At 36.2% G+C, this 19,479-nt stretch overlaps 1 protein-coding gene across 3 annotated transcripts in view; it reads left to right on the top strand.

The window, feature by feature from the left end:
• LOC149078735 (3-hydroxyanthranilate 3,4-dioxygenase-like) overlaps positions 1–19,479 on the top strand; it is an 85,533-nt gene that overhangs the window by 60,567 nt on the left and 5,487 nt on the right. For all 3 annotated transcript variants that reach the window (XM_089240836.1, XM_089240837.1, XM_089240835.1), the window contains 4 exons: positions 5,169–5,302; positions 8,577–8,728; positions 16,519–16,587; positions 18,719–18,801. In XM_089240836.1, the coding sequence (XP_089096962.1) occupies positions 5,169–5,302; positions 8,577–8,728; positions 16,519–16,587; positions 18,719–18,801 (438 nt within the window). The remainder of the gene's footprint in view (positions 1–5,168; positions 5,303–8,576; positions 8,729–16,518; positions 16,588–18,718; positions 18,802–19,479) is intronic.

The raw sequence follows: 19,479 nt of genomic DNA, 5'->3' as shown, positions 1-19,479 counted from the left end.
ATAGAGTAAAGAGATGGAAAAAAGGGAATAAGATTGGAATGAAAAGTCAATATAAGCGTATATTTTTTCCTATAATCCATTGTATTACTTGTGAGCATGTCACAAATTCCACGCTATAACATAATTTTATCTTTTCAAGTGTTTTTAGTAAAATAATTTTCAACTACTGAGAAAATTTCATTGAAAAAATTGATATCCGAGAAATACTTCTGTGTTGTCTATAACCTGGTAAAAATTTCGAGTGGTTTTTTTTAAGGGTGTTATATTAGAAAAGAAAAGTATTTTTAAATAAAAAGTGGTTAATTTTCGATTATTATTTTGTTCAATAATTGGCGGTTCGGGCTGATTCCCACAGACCAGTGATTCCCAACGTGGGTGATGGAATGTTCCAGGAGGCGGTAGAAGCTACGAGTAGCTTCATAGGATTTCTAAAGGTTAGATTGCGTTGGGAGGCGATGGGAGAAAAAAAAATTTCTTAAGAAGGGGGCGATGGGGGACAAAAAAGGTTCGGAAACTATGCCATATTGACAATAATAATGATTATGAATTGTTTATAACCTCAATGCAAACACACTATAACGGATATAACGACACATTTTCCGTCGCTTTTGCGTTTATAATGTACAGCGTATTCCCAAGAAATTCTCAAAATTATCGCTCATCACATTTAAGAAATGTTTGTGTGTTGTTTCATTGATACATACCATTAAAAAAAAGATTTATTTCATATTTTATGGTTCGATTTGTTCACCGACATGAACCGTATAATATAGGACATTTCTATATTTTCCGGTATTTTTTGGCCTTTACAATAATTCCTCTCACATGTTTTCCGTGAAATTATATTTTAATTTACTGCCGACTTGCTGTAGCACGCACGGAATTTCTCGCCCACGGTTATTTCAATCAGGTTTATAAACAGTACAGTATTTGACGATATCACCGACAGAAAATTCGCAATATTTTTGACGGGAACCGCAATGTTACGTAAATAAAATCGCAATTCCCCATACTTTTGTCGATCAAATACGGTCTCCCCAATAATAATGAAATAACAATTTCATGCGTAGTATGTGATTGCATCCCGTTGTATTTTCCATCTAGAAAAGGTATTAAAAATATCGATCTCGGTTGTAACGACAACTAGTCTCTAACGACGAAAGTTTGCGGAATCTTTGATTTCGTTATAGCCGAGTTTGACTGTATGTTATTTTTTGGAATAAATAAAGTATAAATAGTTCTTCAAATATTGTGCATATCTCTTTCCATTCAATCAAAGACGAGAAAATTGTTTTGATTATAAAATGTGAAATTTCACCACTTTAGTGCACTTTAGTACAGATTAGTATTACATTATCAGAGTAAAATACATGAGTGATTATTACGTTATATGGGTCGTTACAACTCTTCAGTAATTAACTTTAATGTAAGGAGATAATAATTTCGATAAAAAAGATTCATTTAATTTGGAAGTGTGCCCGTGTTATCACCAATATCACCCAAGCGTGATCGTGACAAGTAGGGAAATTTTAATTTATGTTCCTGCATGTACCACTTAGTTAGAAGTTCCCAAGAAAAATGTTCACCAGATGCATGTGCAGTCAAGTGATAGCACAGAAATTACGATAATTTTCATTTTTAAAGTTTGCATGCATTATGATGAATTTTTTATATTACATTTACTAATTAAATTCAAAATTTATCGTTTTTGGGGTGGGTTGGCCGTGATGAGGGGGAAATAGGCATATATTATGTGTAATAGTTTTGAAAATATAAAGCATAGTTTCCCAACCTTTTTTGTCCCATCGCCCCCTCCTTCGGAAATTTTTTTCTCCCATCCCAACGCAATCTAACCCATAGGATCCTATGTTATACCCGTAGCTTCTAAATTTACACCATTATTCTTCAAATGTTTTGATGTATCATCGCGTCTAATAAAGATAATTATAGCTAATAACGAGATTTTTTTTCTAAGTAGAAAATCCTGAGGAACGAATAAATTTTATTGAAAAACGAAAACATTATTGCAATTGACAGTCTCCATTAATCACACGTGAGGAGGAAAAATGAATTTATTCTCAGGAAGAATTTTTTACTGTGGTGTTTTTTGTAAAACGAAGGAAAAGTGAATTTCTAAAGTTTTGAGACGTTTTTTTTTATTCGTAGATATTATTACTATGGTTCTCATAGAGCCTAGGATGAATCCTCCCAAATTTCATTTTATTCACAGGGTTTCAACAAATAAATGACACGATTTTAAAAAACTATACTATTTACAAAACTATTACACGTAATATAATCTCGGATGCATAAAAATAAAGAAAATATTCGCTGTTTTTTTCAACATTGCTAATAGATGGCTGTACTTCAAAGTGATTGAAATCGACTGAAAAATTCTTTTTTTCTCCAGTTACTGCACGCTGCGCAGAAATAGCAAAAAAAACCCCTTGCATATACACAAAACCTTTTTCCCTCTAATTGCTACTATTTTTAATTTCAGACACAGAGTTCTACGGAAGTGCCGCCATCTATTGAGCTGCGTTAAAAATAACTTTGAATGATTTTCTTTAGTTTTATGTGTCACAAATTTATATTATGTGTAATAGTTTTCAAAGTTTCAAAATCGTGTCATTCATTTGTGCAAACCCGGTATTTTTCTCCTTTGCACACTAAATTTACAATAGAAGATGCCCGTGAAAAACCTGTCCTGTATGCAAGACATAATAATTATTCAGTTATTCTGTGTTATTATCTAATGTTGACTAGATTAGGCTTTTAAATTGCCTACATTTGTTTACACGCAATAAATTAGATACGTAGCAAATTCTGAGAAGTTCCGAATTTTTTTTTTTTTTGACTTCTCTTCACTTTGAATATACTGATCAAAATGGAATATAGAATAAAATCTGACTGATATATGGTAAAAGTAATTTCTGAAACTTATTTTGGTATATGAACCGTATAAAGGATATATTCAACTAGCATCAATGGAGGAGATTCATCAGAGGAGAAATTAAAGAAAAAATATTCATAAACATTAGCAGAAATGTAAGCTACATGTTTTAAAAATAAACTTCAAAATACGCTCACACTTTGCGGTGTTACTAGCGTACATCATCACAACCGCCAGCGGGGTTCCGGATTCGAACCCCGTTGGCGGTAGAGCGATCGGTGGCCGGCTGGAGTTGGTTTTCTGCGGGTTTTCATCTTCGAATAGCGATGCGCGAGCTGGTTTCTCATTCAAGTTTTCCCCGCGGAGAGCAGACAGGCCTTCAACTTACATATGAAAATTCAGGCATTTCACATTTTCAGTTCAAAATACGGAAGTAAGTTGGCAGCACCAAAGAAACACGAAAGAAGCATAACTTTCATTGCTATGTTAGATCACTCGAGTAAGCCCGAGGCACATTCACAGATCCATTTGGTGACATATTATCCCCCGCGAAGCATTTACAGATCCCTTGAATGACCCGCGGCACAGTTCCAGAATACTTAAGCGGTCCGCGACACAAAGAAATCTCTTGAGTGACATGTGGCACAGTTTTAGAGCACTCAAGTGGCCCGTAGTGCAATTCTACATCACTAAAGTCACCCACGGTACATTCCCAGATTACTTAAGTGATCCGAGGCATAATTACGGATAGCTTGAGTGACGCGCGGCACAATTCCAGCGTACTTAAGCGGCCCGTGACACATTTCCACACCACTTGAAAGATCCAAGGATCACTAACATGGCTCTATAGAGGACTTATCAATAGGGTGAATGTTAGTTCAGGTGTCCACAAACTAAAGAAAGGTTTTTCTTGTTTTTGGCACACCGTGAAAGATGCCATTAATAATGTATCATATTATTATAAAGGTTGGTTGATGGCATAAGAATCATTCGATCGACTCCCTTTCCCTGTCATCAAAAGTCAGAAAACCCGAAACCCCCTTCCTTCCCTCCTTTCGATGCTGACGTAATACTTGAATGACCCCTTTTCTCAAAATGACAGAGCAAAGCAATATTCATTTTTTTTCAGTTGTCTGTTGTGAAACGTAAATGGTACTCAGACTCATACGTTGCAAATACAGTGGTACCTATCTAAGGCAGAGATTATTACACTATAAAAGTTAGATAAAATGTCTTTTACAAAGCTTGAAACAAAAACACAACCACTAAGCTTATTGGATACATACACTCGAATGTAACCGATACCAATATTGTGATTGCATTTTTTAAGTTATGTAAAAGAACTTTAATAAAAATTTTGTAATGTAATTCCGGCCTAAGACGGACATAGTTATGAAATGGAATGAAAAATAGTTCTCTCTCTCTCTCGTTCATTCATTAATGCTTTATAAAACTACTACACCGACTCTGGCCATATCGCTATATTGCAATTTACTGCCATTAGTGAGATGGGTTGGAAGTGAAGGCGCTGTCTATCGGTGGTTGCCTCGAGTTCGTTAGGGAAAATATCTTATCTATATCCTCCCTTGGATTCGAACCCGGGACCCTGACAACAACCTTCACGATGGTAGACGAGTATCTTACCACCATGACACTCAGGCACCTTTACAAAACTGACATTCTAAAATGTTATTTCTGTCACTTGACGTTCTGTCTCGCTGGTTTCACTGCATAACTCAATCAAAAAGTAGCGATCGGTGGCAGGTAGGCACTCTGCCACTATTCTACAATGTAGATTGGAAAATTGAGAAGTAAAAAAAAAATAAAAAACAAAACAAAACTAGGACGTGTTTGCGTACGCCGCCTATACGTCATTTTAAGAACTTCATGTGAAAAAAAAAGAGAAAAAAATTCTAGATCATCACAGGATGATTGAGCAGAGCAGGCTACTACGATGATCATCTGTGGATGATGGGAGCATTCAGAGGGTTAAAGCTAACCCATAAATAACGATGCCTTTATTACGGTAATTTCACTCGATAACATAATTCATATTCATATCAAAAACCATAAAATACGCCAGTTCCTTCATATAAAAATAAAATCTGAAAATGAAAAAAAAAATGCATTTCATCATTTAATACATCGATATGAAACTATATATCATGGACAAAAATTCGTATATTATCGCTACAATATTTGCATTTTGTTATACTGACCAACTGCTAAATTCACTTTGCTATTATATATAAAAACACATAATCATTTTTCATAGATATTACATAAAAGACAGCACAGAAATTCTCTACGAAAGATGGTTCCACTGCGATAGCCTGGATACTCAGCTTCCACCAATCATCAGGGAGTTTTTCTCATCGGAGCAGCATAAAACTGGCAAACCATTACCAGGTAGGTATATTACGATGAGAATTACACATCGCATAAGCTGCTATTACATTGCAGCACGTATGTACTTTTATTGAAGTTTACAGTAGTATTACGTAAATGTATTTTTATATTGCAGCACTTAAGTTTATTTACTGGAAGAATCGATTTATCGCACTGTCAGTTGAATTTGTTTTCCCCAGTGTGCGGTATATTAAAGTGGTTAAAAATAACATGTAATACTACAACATATACATCTATATATGTTGTGCAGTGGAACCTCGTTTATGCGACTTTCAAGAGGCCGAGTCAAAACACGATATAACACGTAAAATGCGACACAAACAGTGCATAGTTGATGTTTATTATGATTTGCGTTAATAAAACTACCACATTTCAATTTCAGCACCCGTTCTAGCTCGGGCTACATCTAAATGGGTAAAACAGATGCTCGTACTGAAACAGGTAGAGAGATGATCATATCGAAATGGTTGCTTTATTTAATGCAAATCGTAATAAACAATTATTATACACAGTATTTGTCGCATTTTATGTGTTATTTCGTTTTTCGTGATACAGCGCCATCTGTGAATGATATATATTGTACTTTTTAATTCAAAACAAAAAAAAAAACATCTCAACTCTTCGATACATATTTTGGTGCACACACAAATTGCACTCTTTTTTTTATTGTTATTGAATGATTTTTTCTGAAATGTGTCCAAAACTTTCCGTCCATTCTGCATTACCATAAGGTATAATTTAAAGAAACTGCAAGAAATAACAAATAATCAACTTGCATAGTTAGTTCTGCAAGAAATACATATTTTATATGTAGTGCAAAGAAATGGAATCTATCATGGATTTATAATTTCGCCTCATTTAAATACATTTTCGCAAACGAAACTAATATTGACAAATTTTTTTTCAAGGGAAGTTAAAATATATAATCAGCGAGATCTCTGTAATTCTTTCTAAGAATCTTGTCATTTTTTCTCATATTTTCAAATCTCAATTATGCAAATAATTTGTGACAAACAAGTCTGACTTTTCTTTATCGTTAAGTGGAGAAACTAACGAATAATTTCCTTATATTATAACAATTTGACTTTTTCCAATTACGGTGGAACCTCGTTTGTACGACATTCAAGACGCCGAGTCAAAATGTCATACAAATATGTTATAGTTATTTTTTTAAAACTGACACTTTTAAAAACTAACACGAATTCTCTCCCCCACAGACACAAAATATTATAAAATTCAATATGTTTTATCGCATCTCGAAGAAAAAATATCATTTAAATCATACTTGAACGGGGGGGGGGGGGAAATCGCATTTCAAATCACTTGAAGAAATGAAATTTAGCGGCACATTTGAGACACGACATTGGGTGAAAAAATTTCAACATAATCTTCTCGATTTGGGGAAAATTTATTTTTCCAAATACTCCCATTTATTTTTTTTTGACAGTAGATGATCCAGCTTCCAGGTGCGAATGTGAGCTGGGGATATTTTCAAGTGTTTTGCACGTTCAACTTTCGTTATTAATGTAAAATTCCTCCAAAATTTCCATTTTTTTAGAGAAAGTGTTTTCCTTGACATTACGACACGCCAATTTCGACACAGCCAGCAAGCAAAGCACCACAACGAAAGTAAAAAAGAAAATTATAAAGGAAATGATAGAAAAATAACTTACTGTGTATATGTGTACCGTGTATCTTATCAGCAGACCTGTACCCTCCAAATGCTTACAGTATGTGTGCGTGCGCGTGTGTGGACTCTTTTACCCTCTGAAGATAACGCTGAAAACATTAGGAGAAAATAAAAATTCTGAAACATCATATGGCTAATACTACTACTAAACCACACATGCACCTTGCCCACATTCTTCTGCGGAACTTCTTAGGAATTGGTACATGTTGGTTGTGCGTGTATGTGTTGTGAACCTATGTAACACCACCTATAGAAGACGGCCTCCGCACGAAGCTTGTGATGCCATTTAAGAAGGTCATTTCACCTACAGTCATAGGATGCACTTCAAAGAAAGGTGAAGATATCGCATACGTCTGCTTGCTATATTCGATGGGAATAGGTGAAATGACCATGTTCAGTGACGTCACGAACTTTGTGTGGAGGCCTTCTTCCATAAGTGGTGTTGATCTATGTGGATTTAGTTTCTGTGTAATGCTTGTTGTGTATAACGCTGACCTGCCATTAATTTTCCTAACTATGAGTGAAGTGCAATGATTGAATAATTGTATCGTTGTAGGCCTGTTGATCTCTGCGGCGAGAATTTTTAACGGGAAGATCGGCACGCATTCGTACGTCGCAGTCGATCACAGAAAACCAAATACAGCCGACCACCGTTGTGAAAGAACACATGGCTATCTTTCAAACAAATTGAAACGTTGCTTTGGGGCTCGCCGCATCCACGTCTTCTCAGAAACAAGCAATAAACAAATCACTTGAGTGCTCAATTTAAATGACCATCAGTCAGCCCACTCACCATTTTTATATACGTCAGCAATCGCCTTCGAATTTAAAGCTTTTGGTGTGACAATATACAGGAAGAATGTATTATTTAAGTTATCCTAGCAAACGCGTTTTCACTGCATAAAAAAGTTGTGTATATTTGATGAACATAAATGACGGTTTTTTCAATAATAGTAGAAGTGAAAACGTCAAACAATTGCGATTTTACGTCGAATAAATGAATTATTTTAACATTAAAATGTATAGAAACCAATTGCGACCGAAGCGAAGAGCCGTGTAAACGTAAAAGTCGCATAACTGAGCGACGTATAAACGAGGTTCACTGTGTTAGAAAAACAAAACAAAGAAATTCATAAGAAACCCTGAATAGATGAGATATACAATATATAGTTACATGTACAGTATATATATATTATTTATGACCCTAAAATGTTTCTTCAAGTCTAGTTGTGTATTTTATTCTTACTGTACCGAACGTAACATTTTGGATTCGTACAAAATTGAAAATATTTATTTTATACGGGGAATATATTCATCGGAATATATTCTACGAACGATACGAAATAGGAATATTCGGCGAATAATATCGTCAAAAGCTTTTCATCTAAGTTTTTTTCTTCTTTATCTTATTTCAAAGAATATTTTTCGCAGAAATTTGAGGGAAACATTTTATTATTCTCTTTCTGTAACTAAAAAAAAAAAAGATAAAATTTGAAAAAAGAATTTCGTAAATGTGGTTTCTTGAGAAAAGAGGAATAATTTCTTTTTCGTTTTTTTACCATTCGTTTGCACTATGTAACTTAGGCACGATCTTAGAAGAAAAGCCCGTGAAGCAAGATTTCCATAAGAGTTTAGATCCTCCTTTCTCTTTGAACAAATGGCTGATCGAAAACCGAAAAGAACTCCACCGTAAAGGCAAGAAACCGCTATTTTGCGAAAGTGAATTTGTTTCTAGAGTAAGTTTGTGTATTTGTTGTCGTTTTTAATTTCATATTAAAAAAAATTCAGTATAATGCTCGGTAATTAGGGTTAGCCGCTGTGGTGATCAAGTGTTCATAATGACGGGATCACATCGCGAGGACTCGGGTGCATATTTCACTAATGCAACGCGATTACACGATTTTTTCGTAATTTTTCCCACACAGCCAATCACATTGTTTGGCACCTCTACGGTAATTTGCGCAACTTTACGATATATTCATTTTCGTATTTGACCGCGGAACAGCGGTGCAAACAAGATAGATATTTCCACCGCTGTTCCGAAAGACGTTTTAAAAATGCAATCACGCTATTTTCAATGCAATATGAACGATTTCATTTTTTAAACCACGAAATTTATACACTGAAACATTCAAACAGTTAAAGACGGATCACGGTTTCAAATTTCTGATAATATAATAGAAAAATCTTTGCAAATTTTGATAAAACATTTCTCCAATCTATCAATGCATTTTCCTCTATCAAATACAAATACAACGCCACAACAGGCAAATTGCCCAACGAGGTGGCTGACTTAAGAACATCATGGATCCCCGACCCCTACCTACTACTGCTACACCCCGCCCACACCCCTCCCACCCCGCGGAACCCCCGACGAATCGGTACATGCGGGAATGTGCGTGTGCGTGTAGTGAAACCTGACGTGAAGTTTTTTTTTGTTTCTCTGTAATGTTTGTTATGTGTAGTGCTGCCATCTGCCACCAGTTTTTCTAACTATGAGTGAAGTGTTATGATTGAATGATTTATTGTTGTAGGACTGTTGCTCTCTGTCTGTGGCGAGACTTTTTAATGGGGAGATCGGCTCGCATTTGCGCCTTGAAGTTGGGAACCACAGAAAACCAATTTCAGCCGACCACCACTGTGGGGTTCGAACCCGGATCCTCGCATCGCGAGTCCGTCACTATAACCACTCGACCACCACAGCAAATCGACTAAAAATAAACGGATAAATTATGGAATGAAAAATATATCGTGCATGTCAATAATCGTGAACAGCTAAAAAATATTTAAACATCTATTTAATTATCAGAACCTCAAAGAGATACTGAAACGAATTGCATTTTTTAGAGCATTATTATTGGTCTTAATAATTTTTTATACATGTTTTTGTTATAATATTTAATTGATTTATTATATACTAAAATTTTAAGAGTCGGTAAAATTTATTAAAATATGTTGTATCAGTGATCAAAAATGAAAAGATTTATAAATCACTTTTTCGGACGAGTAGTGGAAAAACAAAAAAGAAAATGGATAACTCTCTCTCTCTCTCTCTGCAACGAGCTGGATTCGAGCGCAGGCTCACGGTCTGATTACACTAACACCTACACGAATTCAGTTGTCCGATCAGGGGTCTACGACTATTTAGGAATCATTCAAGTGTTACGTCAGCATCGAGGGGGAGGGGGTTTCGGATTTGCTGACTTTTGATGACAAGGGGGGAGGGGGTTTGAAGGTTGCTTACGTCATCAACCACCCTTTTTGAAGATATCAAATATTCTAAGCTGATGACGAAATTTTGCTGACAAGGGGGGAAGGGGGTCAAAAATGGCTAAAAATCTGCTTACGTAATACTTGAATGGCCTCTTACTACAAAAAACACATGATTTTAGTGAAGTGTAAAAATTTGGCCCCATTCTCGAAATGTATTACTATCTTCATTACTCGCTGCCGTTAACCGCGGAATTTTCATTTTTCTGTTACGCGAATTGCAATAAACAATGATTTTGTATGGCATACAGCGTCTTAATCGAAGTTATAATTTTAATAACGAAGCCTCGTGACTGAAAGCGCAACTGGTTGTACGATATTACGATAGTGGGAGTTACCTCATCCCAAGAAGCAACGTGATTGGCTGGCTGAATAGGGCTTATCACTGAAAACAATCGTGTCATCGTGGAATAGTGGTGAATTTGCGGAATATGCGACCCGGGCTCGAAGTGTCGCCTCAGAGATCAACAGCCCACAACGGTACAAATACTCCCCCCCCCCCATCATTACACTTCACTCACAGTTAGAAAAATTGATGGCAGCACCAAAACAAGCATTACACAGAAACAAACTTTATGTTTGGTTCACAACACTTTCACGCACACTTTCCAGCATGGCCCAGGTCATTTTCGACCATCTGATAACATCTCTTAATTGAGGCAGAGTGGTTAGGAGGTAATTAGGGTTATGCATTAGGGTATTGCCCTTAGATATTTGATAATTTTTCATCGATATTTTAAGCACACTGAGTCGATTTGAGAAACTGAGACATTGCACTACTACCACTGAACCATACATGCATCTCGCCCACAATTTTCTGCGGAACTTCTAACGAATTGGGAATGTGTCCGTGTTCGGAACCTAATGTGAAGTTTGTTTATGTGTAATGTGACCGGAGTTGTGCTGCCATCTAGTTTTCAAACTGTGAGTGAAGTGTAATGATTGAATAACTGTACCGTTGTGTACAATTATTCAATCTCACCACAGAGGCCTGAAGCTTGCTGTGATGAGACTTTTAACGGGGAAAATCGGCTCTCATACGTGCCTTGCGGTTGAAACCGCAGAAAAGCAACTTCAACAAACCACCACTGTGGTGAAGGTGGGATTCGAACCCAGATCCTCGTGATGCGCGTCTGTCACTATGACCACTCGACCACCACAGCAATAACTGAGACAGTCGTTCTTTCTTTCAAATCGAGCACAACTCCGGTTTATCGCCATAGACAATTAACTTTGACCTTTTAAGACTGGACACATCCCGCTTCTCATTTCAGAGAGGTATCGTAGCGTTCCCGAAATGGGTGTTAACTTCTCTCAATCTTGGCCGCCAGTCTGATTGCTGTACTCCCTTGATGGTACATACGTCAAAAAATACATAAGCATATTACTACTGAATGAGTTGTGCCGGTAGTGTGAATGTGTGCACTTAAAAGTCAAAGTGCGTACATAGTGTTCTGTCTGCTGCTTTTTCCCTGCTGCCATCTATATTTCAGAAGTGAATTGATTGAAGTATAATGATTCAATATTTGGACCGTATGTAGGCCTGTTGCTGTCTGTGGCGAGAGTTTTAACTGGGAGATTGGCTCGCATTTGCGATTCGAAGTTGGGAATCACAGAAAATCAACTTCAGCCCGGCCACCACTATGGCGATTGTCTGTAGAATTGATTAAAAGTGGCTTGTTTTTACCACTTCGCTTATCATAAGTGCACAAAATGATATTGTTTTAGTGTCACGATTTTGCTTGTGTGAGTGGCGGCTCGTGGTCGGATATTTTGCGAAGTGGAGGGGGGGGGGCGGCACACGCAGATTTCAAAAAATATACCGCCATCTATCGGTGATGATATGTAGTCAAGTACATGCATGGCCATAACAGGGCACACATGGTTTTGCCGCCCCAACCAACTTAAAATTCGACAATTTTATATAATGATGTTCTTTGTTTCCCCCTAAAACTTGCCATTTCCCTAAATTTTTCCTCCCAGGGCAATCGTCTTCTCTGCCTTCCCCAGTTCCGGCAGTGAGTAGATGTACTATTTGCAATTAGTAAAGTATTGCACTGTATTGAAAACATTATCTGTATTACCTTGCAATACAAAAATAATGCTCAATCAACGCAACATTTAAGGGCGGTTCAAGTATTACGTCAGCAATTTTTCAGCCATTTTTGACCCCCCTCCCCCCGGCAGCAAAATCTCGTCATGTCTGCCCCCCCACCTCCTATCACATATTGGTGTGGGATCAGAGACTGTACGCGGGGGGCGGGACATGGGGGATCCTGCCTCCCCCCAAACGATCAAAACATAATTTTTTAATGCAAATTTTTTTTAAAAATCAAAATTGTGAAAGAAAATACCTTTATATGTGTTACGATAATCAATTTCTGTTAATTTCAATGCTATTCGGAGGCTAAGAACTCAAAATTTCTTTCGAAGAAATTTATTGTGACTCACCCTGTAAGCCATGTAATGACAAATCCTTGGCCCGTGGACTAAATGTGGCCTACCCCCTCAAACCTAATTTTATAAAAATGAACTAAGCGTCACATTTACAGATCACTTAGATGACCCGCGGCACAGTTCTAGAACACCTAAATGATCCGTGGCACATTTATAAATCCCCTGAGTGACAGTTGGCGCAGCTTTAGAGCACTTAAGCGACTCCCAGTGCGGCTCTACATCACTCAAGTTACCCACGGCATATTCCCAGATTTCTTAAGTGATCCGTGGTATAATTGCGGATCACTTGAATGATGGCGTGGCACAGTTCGAGAGTACATAAGCGGCCCAAACCCATTTCTAGATCACTTGAAGGATCCACGAAACATTTAGAGATCACTGAAGTGGCTCTCTAGGAGACTTATCAATAGGGAGATTGTTTGTTCAGGTGCCCACAAACCACAGTTCAGGATACCATTAAGAATACTTCATATTTTTATAAAGGATGGTTGATGACGTAAGCATCATCCAAACCTCCCTCCCCTCAAGTCATAAAAACTCGCAAATCGGAACATCCCCCCCCCCCATCGACACTGACGTAATACTTGAATGACCCCTTACGTAAAAAAGTTTGAGCCATGAGTTTAAGCCAGTGATTCCCAACGTGGGCGTTAACGCCCCCTTGGGGGCGATGGAAAGTTCCGGGGGGAGGCGGTAGAAGCTACGGGAATAACATAGAAGCCTATGGGTTACATTACATTGGGAGGGGGCGATGGGACAAAAAAGGTTGGGAAGCTATGGTTGAAGCGATGTCTTTTAAAAAAAACGTTGCCATCGGCAATGCAGCGAAAATTTGGGCCCGTTTTCCGGAACCAACACGAGATAAAAAGTTATGAAACCATAAATGCATGTTGTTATAGAATATATATATTTATATATATATATTTTTATATTCAAATACAAGGTGAGCAAAAATTCCGTAAAAACTTTAAAAATGAATAAAAACCGGCAAAATAACAGAAATAAAAAATATTTTGCAGGGTTAGCATCGCTAAGTCACGGGAATTTTTTTTAAGACAGGAAAAAAAAGCCAAAAAAAAAACATCGATAGGCGGCGCTGGTACGAGTGATTTCGGTGGAAATATGCAAATGACGGTTATAAGAACCTGCGCTCCTAATAGCCACCTCACAACCAGTTCGCCGTTGTAAACTTTGTATGTGCACCTGCTGCACTCTGCCGTTGCTTGATTTGTGACTCGCCTGCAATGTATTATGGAACACATACTGCTGTAATAAACGATTTGGAGGCATTCTGTTACTTATTTGCGTATCTATTTTTTTTACTTCAGCAACTACCTATCAGTCAACTACCTGTACGTCAGTGGTACCTATCGGCTGTTTTTTGAGTTATTTTTTGCCCCATCTTAAAAAAATTCTTGTGACCTAGTGATGCTAATCCTGTAAACCGTTGTCATTTCGGCTACTTTTCCGGTTTTTATGAGTTTTTAAATTTTCTACGGACTTTTTGTCCAATCTGTATATTCTAACTTAGAAAATACAACAGATTTGAAAGGTAGTAGATTTGAAAGAAAGTCTCATACACATACATAACCGCTGCTGAACCTTGACCATATGACTAATATATTTTACAGGACTTTTTGTTTTCTCAATGATTCCAGAAATTTTTCTTTTATAATTTATTAAATTCATTGAAAAAGTAAATTCAATGGTATTAAATTGGTATCAAATCCATTTAAAGAATTTACGCAATATATATAAGTTAAGAAATACGTGTTAAATCCAAGAAATAGTTGATAAGTAATGATATTTCTTGATATTAATAGTAGCAATTAATAATAATCAAAATAGTAATAATAGTCTCACACAATCTCAGATCGACTCTTCAGCAATTTTAACAAATTTGTCATAAATTGATTTTTTATATATTATAATCTACTTTTCATTAAAAATTGCGATTTCCAGTATTTTCTTCGATTAGATATGGTCACCCTAAGTATGAAGATGTAATTTATATTGAACCCATAAAAATATTACTATTATCAATGAAAACATTTTTCATTTAATTAGAATTGAAATAATCAAGTCTTCCTGCGAACCACTTGAGCCATCGTCACGGACCACTTCTGGTTCGCGGACCGTAGGTTGAGAAACACTGTTGTACTTGATGAATAGGGATACGTAAATTTTGTATTTACGAAATAAATGCGAAATTTGCCAGTTTTAACGAATAAATGCTGAAATTTTATTTTTACTATTTTTTAGCGAAATCTAGGTAATTTACACTTTTTCAAGTGAAAAAGTCGTAATTTTGGTCAGTACTTGTGAGTGTGCTTGCGTCACTTCTTTCCCCTCTGACATTGTGTTAGGTGTAAATGCAGTCGAGTTCGGTTATAAGGTTACAACATAGCCCCTAGGTGATTTTTCCAGGGTTTTTTGCATGTTATATCCGGATTATTTTCTTGGTTAAGAAAATAATCCATCATTTTTTGGGTTTGTTATATCCACAGTGTATGCTTTAAGCAGGGTGTGTTATAACAGAGGTAAAAATATATGGGCCAAGGTAAAAATATATAAACATATAGTTAATGGGCCAAATTTTAAGAATTCCACATTCGTATGTTATATCTACGGCTTATGTTATATCCGGGTTATATTATATCCGGGTTATATTATAAGTGTACTTGACTGTATATGCAACTTTGTGGAATTTCGGGAAAGGATGCTATAAAAGCATTTGAGAAATAAGGTTAAATAAGGTTAAATTATTTTAAGGTTAAAATAGAGATATATTATTATACAATTTGATTTCAACTAAGTACTTGAACACTTTCCAGTACTACGGCCGGTCTTTTTTTTTAAATGCGAAAGTTTTATTTCAGCTATGTTTTATGTATTCGAGTGTGTGTGTGTGTGTTTTTTTTTGTGAATGAATGTGAAATTTGTCATTTGAAATTCGTTACTGCGAATAAATGCGAAATCAATGCTGATTAAAAACAATTTTTTTTGGTGAAATTTTCGTATCTATATTCATGAGCTATATTGAGTTTTTCGTTTTTACAACGCCATCTGTGAGTAAAATTTTGAACTAATTTTTTGATTCATTGAGAAGAAAACAAAATAAATCAAGGCCGATAAGTATTTTTGTGCAAAAACTGCACTTTTAATGTCAACTTTTTGATTTAATTTTCAAAATGTGTCCGGGATTTTCTCCTAAACCCTGTATAATTATGAATGGAAATTTATAGCGCTTATTAATTTTTCCGTTTCATCCAAGGAATATAATACGAGTTGAATATCGAACGATTCTCCGGACACTCGAAACTACACGCTTCTTCTTTTTAAAGTCAAGTTCAAGTCATTTGTTCGGTTGAATTGAGAAATTGAATAAACGTGCACTAATTTCAAGCAACATTGCGTATAGATTTCTCCTAGAAAATACTCAGTATTCGCCTGAATGGCTTTTGCACATCTAATACGGTATTTGACTTTGTGCTGTGCCAACATAACACCAAGAATCCAGATCACTCGAGTATCTCTAGATTCCTAGTAATTAATTAGCGATCTTATAAGTGATTTTGCCTCAGGGAACAACAGCATTATTTGTCAACGCGATAAGTCTACGGGGACACTATTGTTTGACAAGGCTACGCACTACCTCTTTTCTCACATTGTTTATGAATGACGGAAATGCTTTAATGGTATTATTATACTAGTTGTACGCTAATTAACGTCCGGCACATCGCCTTCATTCTTAATGATCTCTAGGATCTAGTGTAACATCTTCTCTTCGTTGTTCTAGGTATATATTCTTAGTAACGGAGATCACTGCGAAGACTCCGATAAGCCGGAAACATTCCTGTGGCAAATGGTAAGTGAATTTTTTGGTTGGATTTCTATTCTAGTATGGATTTGTTTATGCTATTTGTTAATTTATGTTCCCGTTGTGACGTGAATGAATACCATACATTTTTTTCCTTTTGTACTTGTTGAGCGTTTTTGCAAATTTCTGTGAAATTAGTTCTTCTTTCAACGGGAATTCTTGTTTGTTTTGCGTAAATAAAAAGATGCAGCACTAGGGATTTATAGGTTTGTTTTTTTTCTCCATTTACGTGCATCGTTCTGTCATTTTAAGTGATTAGATATTCATCTCAAAACCTCACTCTTGGTACGTAAAATTGCAGGGAGATACTCGCTATTAATTTCTTTGCTGTTGATATATCAACGATCATATCACATTTCCACTTCGGCGTTATCCAATCCTTATTGGAATGGCATTACGTATTCTAAAACAATCAGATTCAATCTCTAAACACTAAAAATTCTTTCTAGAGTCGTGGATTATAAAGATAAGTTATTTGAAGGTAATATGGCCATGTAATCTTCAGCGATTTTTCTGAAATCGATTCAGGGAATTTCGAAAAGAAAAAAAATTATGGTGGAAAATACTTTAGGCTTTTACAATATGTGAGCTATACGGAGTGATTCAAAACTCAATGTACTAACTTTTAGGGGAGGTAGAAAACACAAACCCAAAACAGAATCACATAGGAATGTGTCACAATTTATTATTATCATTATTTGTGTGTGCGTAACTGTGGATGGTAAGAACTTTGAGCACTTGTTGTGAAACTTAACGCGTACACGTGCTGCCCTCGAGTAAAGTATCGCTAAATAAAGAGTTTTCCACCCATTGTTGGCTTGTCATTTCTGCATCTTCGTTTATCCTCCAGCTGATCAGGGTGGGGCTTCCGGTCATAAATTCCTATGGGATTCTGTTTTGTTTTTGTGTTTTCTATCTCCCCTAAAAGTTTGTGAGTTGAGTTTTTAATCACCCTTCCAAAAAATTACCCGTTAAGCGGAGTGACGTGTTAACCGGATGACGCACTAACAAGATCATCCGCACGTCACTCCGCTTAACGGGTCACTTTTTGGAAGTCCCAGTTGTCCTCAGGCAGGAATTAGCACAACTATGGATTGCTCCGTTTAACGAGTCACACCGCTTACAAAGTCACATTTTTGCTCTCCCAAGAGTGGCTCATTAACGAGGTTTGACTGTATACTGTAATATATATATATATATATATATATAATATATAATATATATATATATATTTATATTATATATATATATATGTATATATACTGTGGATATATGTAGACACATAATAAATCAGGTATGCACAGGGCCGCCCGTATCAGGGACCGGTGCGGAAAATAATCTTGAGGCTCCTTTTAGTCCTGATTTAATATATTTTTTTGAGGATGTAGAATCAGCGTACGAAGATTCATGCAATATTGCAGAATATACATTAATGCCGAAAAATATCTATTAGCATATGAAAATTCATAATTAATAAAAGAAAAAATTCTGAATTAATGAAATAAATAAATTCTAGAGAATGGATGAGAAAAAAAATCCCAGAATTGTCAGAAATTGAAAATAATTAAAAAAAATTCCAAAATTGAGGAAAATTTTGAATTAATGCAAGATAGAAATTTTTAAATCAATGAAAATTGGGAATTAATGAGAGGAAAAAGTCAAAGAATTGATGAAAATCGGGGTGCGGGCCTCCTTAAACAGTAAGGTCCGGTGCGACTGCACCTGTCGCACATTCCTAAGGGCTACTCTAGGATTAAGTATCATTAATAATATCTTTCATTACAGTATGTATTATTAATCTCGATTCCAAAACAATTATTGGATAAAACATCGATATTAACACTCAGCCATCAAATTATAAGTGATTTTGGGAGGACATTTGGATATCTTGTTCCCGGGAACAAATTTTACATCCATTGTTATCCTGACTTTTCTTTAGGATAATACTAATCTATCTTTATCACAATCATCTGGAAATGTATATCAAAATTGCATTATATCTTGAGTGTTTTCGTAAATGTTTAACAAATATGTCTAAAGATTGAAATGCTTATAAAAACATTTACATACGTGTTATTATTGTTATTATAACGCTATTATTTTCCTTGACATATCGTAGGAAGGTTCAGTAACAGTAGAAGCGGGAAATCAAACCTACGATCTTCTGAGTAATCAGTGTATTTTGTTCGAAGAAGGAGAAAGGTAATATAACTTGGGTTATTATAAAAATGAACCCATAATTCCTGTATATTCAATACTTTCTTTTCAATATTAAATACAAATGAAAATTCAATTTCCACTGTAACAGGTGAAATGCCCGATGATGTGGCTATAGTAAAAAAACACCCATAAAAATATTTATGCCATATATACCTCAAGAACAGCATCCTCCTCCCTCTTAACCAGATCATGGCACGCCGCTCTTTCTCAATGAAGAGGTTTTAACAGGTGGTCGAAGATGACTGGGCGAAGCTGGAAAGCTGTGCATTTATGTGCCGTGAACCTAATTCTCTTCCGCTGTGGTGGTGATAGTGACGGACTCGCATCGCGAAAAACCAGGTTCGAACCCCACCGTCACCACAGTGCTGGTTGGCTGAAGTTGGTTTTCTGTGGTTCCTAACTTCGATCTCCCCGTTAAACTGTTGATCTCCCCTGAGAGCAACAAGCCTGCAACTACACAATTACTCAATCATTATACTTCACTCACAGTTGAAAAAACTGCTGGCAGATAGCGGCACTACACATAAGAATTACACAAAATAAACTTCACGTCAGGTTCACAACTCGTACACGCACATTCCAACATGTACCAATTCGTTAGAAATTTCGCAAAAGAATGTGGACGAGGTGCATGTGTACGATCTAGTAGCAGAACGCCAT

This window comes from Pholcus phalangioides, unplaced genomic scaffold (genome assembly GCF_987345545.1).
Source record: "Pholcus phalangioides strain wild (caught in Gottingen) unplaced genomic scaffold, Ppha-v1.0 ptg000013l_1, whole genome shotgun sequence".
Lineage (NCBI taxonomy): Eukaryota > Metazoa > Arthropoda > Arachnida > Araneae > Pholcidae > Pholcus > Pholcus phalangioides.
The sequence above is the reverse complement of the archived record's forward strand: the minus strand, read 5'-3'. Positions and strand labels throughout refer to the sequence as shown.